This window comes from Carlito syrichta, unplaced genomic scaffold (genome assembly GCF_000164805.1).
Source record: "Carlito syrichta isolate Samal-C Ts95f unplaced genomic scaffold, Tarsius_syrichta-2.0.1 Scaffold153965, whole genome shotgun sequence".
NCBI lineage: Eukaryota > Metazoa > Chordata > Mammalia > Primates > Tarsiidae > Carlito > Carlito syrichta.
In genome coordinates this window covers 159003-162726 of record NW_007098061.1, presented here as the reverse complement: position 1 = coordinate 162726, position 3724 = coordinate 159003, and the positions used below count along the sequence as shown (strand labels likewise).

Here is a 3724-nt window from a genome sequence, read left to right as displayed (position 1 = left end):
CGCCGGCGATCCCGCCCCCTGTCTAGCCTCGCGATTGCGCCCGGCGCCCCGGCCGGGAACCTGCTCCCCCGTGTCCCCACAGCAGCCCGGGAGGGGGTGGTGGGCGCTCTGGACCGTGGACAGGAACGGCGACGGCTCGCAGGGCTCACGCTGCGCGCCAGGCCCCGTGTAAGGCGTGACAACCCGCCTCTCGGTTAATCTTCACACCAGCTCTGAGGCGTCTTTGCTCCCCTCTCTCTCTGATAAGGGACCTGGTGGAACACCCTCAGCCCCCGGTCTCAGGCAGCCCTTCTCATGCCCCTTCCCCAGGGTCCTGCTGAGGAAACAGCTCTCTTGCCCTCGCTCCGGAAGGGTCTCCCGCCCCAGGACTTGCCCTTGATGTCTCTTCTGCCCGGCAGCAGGTCCTCCCAGGGCTGGCTAGCACTCATGGAAAGTTCAAGCTGTTGATCGCCTGTCTCCCTGCTAGAATGTAAGCTGCTCCCAGCCTGGGACCTTGTCTGTCTTGCGCCGGGCTGCGTCCCCAGTGGTCAGTCGGCCCACACAGCCCGAGTGCTGGGAATGTGCTCGAAGTGGATGAGAGTGAGCACCTGCCCGCCTGCGACTTGGAAAGGGGCTGTGTCCTTTAGCCCAACGCCTGGCTACACAAAGTGAGGCGAACCCAAAAGAAGCTGTGGAAAAACAGCCCTGCCTGAAACCCCCAAGTCCGCTGGGCTGTGAGGCCAGGAGGCCTTTCTCTGGGAGATGGAGAAGGTCAGGCTTTGGGTCTTTGGGAGGCCAGGGATAGTGGTTGCTATGGAGACTGATGGTGGCGCCTTGTACATCTGGGGGCTGAGAAGAGATGGGTGATGCAGGGGCCACCCAGGCAGCTCAGGGCTTCCAGCTCCCCTGATCTTCATCGCTAGCCTGTAGCTGGGATGGGGTGCGGGATTTCCTCCCCAAGATCCTCAAGAGACCGATTGTGGGGGTTAAACATGCGGGACCCATAGGGGTTGGCCCACGAGAAGTCGTCAATAAAGGGGCAGGGGGAGTTAGTGGGGGAAGGAAGCTGGGTCTGCAGAGCTTACTGTGATGCCTCCTAATGCCATACCCTCCTCTCACTCAACCTCACCACTCAGGGGAAACAAGTGCTGAGATGCTCACTGGGCCTCCCAGGGGTTGTCCTGGGGGAATGAAGGGGAAAGGGAAATGGGTACAGGCACATGAAAGTGGGTTGTTCCTCTGGGTATGTGACCCAGTCTGACCCAGCTCTGCCCAGGATCTTGCTGTGACCTTAGACCACCCAGGCCTCCTCTCTGGGCCTCTGAGGTCCTCGTCTGCACCTGTTGAACCAATCTCTCTTCCCTGTGACCTGGGGCAGACTGAAGGAGGGAGAGCCCAGTCCACCCTGACAAGAGCCATCCCAGTCCAGCCAGGTGGCCAGGTCCAGGCAGGGGGCCAAGGAGCAGGGAGGGGCCACCCTGGGGACCTCCATACACACGGCCACTCTTTGTCTCTGGAACCTAATCAGGCTTGGGATCTAGAAAGGAAGTTCAGGCAACCTGGAGGGAGGGAGGAGAAACTGGCTCCAGGCCCAGCCTCTCATATTCCATCCTGGGGACGCTGTCCCGTCCTCCATGCCTCTCTCTCCTTCCCAAAAGCACAGGACCACCAGCCCTGGAAGTGCTGAAAAACAAAACAAAACAAAAAACCTCACATTCCCACTCCCTACTCTCCACCGGCTGCAGAGGGAGGTCTGGAGGAGTGGCCACTGATGAGGTTTGGGGAACAAGTTCACTAAGGTGGTGGGACTGAGGGGGAGAGAAAGAACCCCACCTCGAATGCCCTAATCCCAGTTGCTAACTTGCCTCATGCCCAAGGATTCTCAGCAGGACACTGCTCTTGCTGGGCGGTCGGTAGGAGAGAGGGTACTGCCACCGCAGGCCCGAACTGTGGACCGTTTGGCCAGTGCCTTGCTGTGTCACCTGGGACACGTCCGTTGCCATCCTTGGGCTTCTAATTTCCCATTTGTGAACAGGAGTAGGGTGAAAGAGCCTGGCACCCAGGGGTGGACCGAAGTGATGTTGACGATACCTGCGGCCCCCTCCTCTGTCTCCAAGACGTTTGCCTCTCCTGAGGCCCCGGACACCTCCCTAGGTCTTCGTTCCTTGGGTGAGGAGGGAGGGCGGCTCTAATTCCCCACCTGATATAAAAGAAAACTAAGCTGGTGGAGGATGGAGGGAGGGAGTGAAAGGAAAGGTTGGGGTCTACAGGTGAGGTGTGATGCCTGAAACGCCTAGACTCTGCGGTCAGGCTAGACCAGGATTCGAATTCTGACCGAGCGTTCTCAAGCAGATCTGGAGATAACAGCCGGTGGAGCGGCTTGGGCAAAACAACGTATTAGCATTGCCCGCCTACCATACCTCGGCGGGCTCCCGCCCCAGCGGCACGAGCCCCGCCCTGCCACGCCCCCTCGCCGCAGCCAATCAGCGGCGGCCTCCAGGCCCGCCTGCCCTCTCCATGGGCCGCTGGTTGCGGCCACCCCTTCGAGGGAGGCGGCTCGCTTTGGGAAAGGATCCCGGGAGTCGCCCCGTCCCCTGGGCGCAGCTGAGGCCCTGGAGGCGTTCGCGAGGGCCGGAGAGCGCTCTGCGAGGGACCCCGAGTTGAAGAGCCAGTCTGCCCCCGAGCCTTTCTAAGATAGGGAGACCCGAGGTCCCCAGAGCCGAGGGAAGCCCCGGCCAAGGCTTTCTCCGTGCAGGTGGGGGTGCAGGTGACACAGCCCGTGCGGGAGCAGGGCCCGATGCCGAGCACTAACTGCTGGCTAGGGGATAGAGACGGCATTGGGAGGCTGGACTCCTCACTGCCTGCGCTTCCCCGGCACTGCCTCTGGTGGGGCAGCGGAGACAGGGCAACTGGCCTAGCGCGCGCCTGCTGAGACACGGGCCGCCCGTCTTAGACGCGCCACGCGCCACCCCCAAGTCGATAACGAGGCTCCTTTGGTAAAGGGCGTGTTACTTCCCAGTGCTTTTTTTTTTTTTTTGAGTTGGAGTCTCCCTCGGTCGCCCAGACTGGAGTGCAGTGGCCGCTCCCGGCCACCGCAGCCTCGACCCGCTGGGCTCCGGCGATCCTTCCGTCTCTCAGCCTTCCGAGGAGCCGGAACTACAGGCGCGCGCTACCACGCCCGGCTAATTTTTTTTTTTATTATTGTAGAGATGAGGTGTCACCAAGTTGCCCAGGCGGGTCTCGAACCTTCGGGCTCAGGCAATCCACTCACCGCAGCCTCCCAAGGATTACAGGCTGAGCCACCGAGCCCGGCTACTTCCCCGTCCTTTAAAATCCGGTAGCCCCTCCCCGTTCGAGCCTCTCGACGTTCTATTGGAAAGGCTCAGGGATCCGGCCCCCTTCTCTAGGATGAATTGCTCAGGCTGCCGCCGAGCTTTCCCGGAGCGTTAACTGCGCGGGCGCAAGGGCCGCCAACCCAGAAAACGGAAGAGCTGGGTCCCGGCGGCGTCGGGCCGTTCGGGGCGGAGAGTGCGTCAACCAATGGCCTGAAGGAGTAGGGAGGGCGGGTTCAGGCCCGCTAAGCACCGCCCGAGTGGGAGGTGATTCAGGAGATGCGGCGGGAGGTGGTTCCGCGGCTCTTCAAGTCACCCTCCTTCGCGTCCGCGGAAGTTGAGCGGCCGGGAGGCGGGCCTAGGGCCGGAAGCCGGAAGGAGGGCGCAGGAAGCCGGGCGCCGCAGCCAGCCGT

General features: G+C 62.1%; 2 protein-coding genes across 2 annotated transcripts in view; one reads left to right on the top strand and one right to left on the bottom strand.

Annotated features, from left to right (window-relative positions):
* The window catches only part of LARGE2 (LARGE xylosyl- and glucuronyltransferase 2), a 6173-nt gene extending 5745 nt beyond the window's left edge, over window positions 1-428 (bottom strand). The window contains exon 1 of the mRNA XM_021709018.1: window positions 327-428. Coding sequence (XP_021564693.1) covers window positions 327-428 — 102 coding nt within the window. The remainder of the gene's footprint in view (window positions 1-326) is intronic.
* Window positions 429-741: 313 nt separating this feature from the next.
* PEX16 (peroxisomal biogenesis factor 16) overlaps window positions 742-3724 on the top strand; it is a 9158-nt gene continuing 6175 nt past the window's right edge. Inside the window, exons 1-2 of the mRNA XM_021709016.1 lie at window positions 742-762; window positions 987-1005. Coding sequence (XP_021564691.1) covers window positions 742-762; window positions 987-1005 — 40 coding nt within the window. The remainder of the gene's footprint in view (window positions 763-986; window positions 1006-3724) is intronic.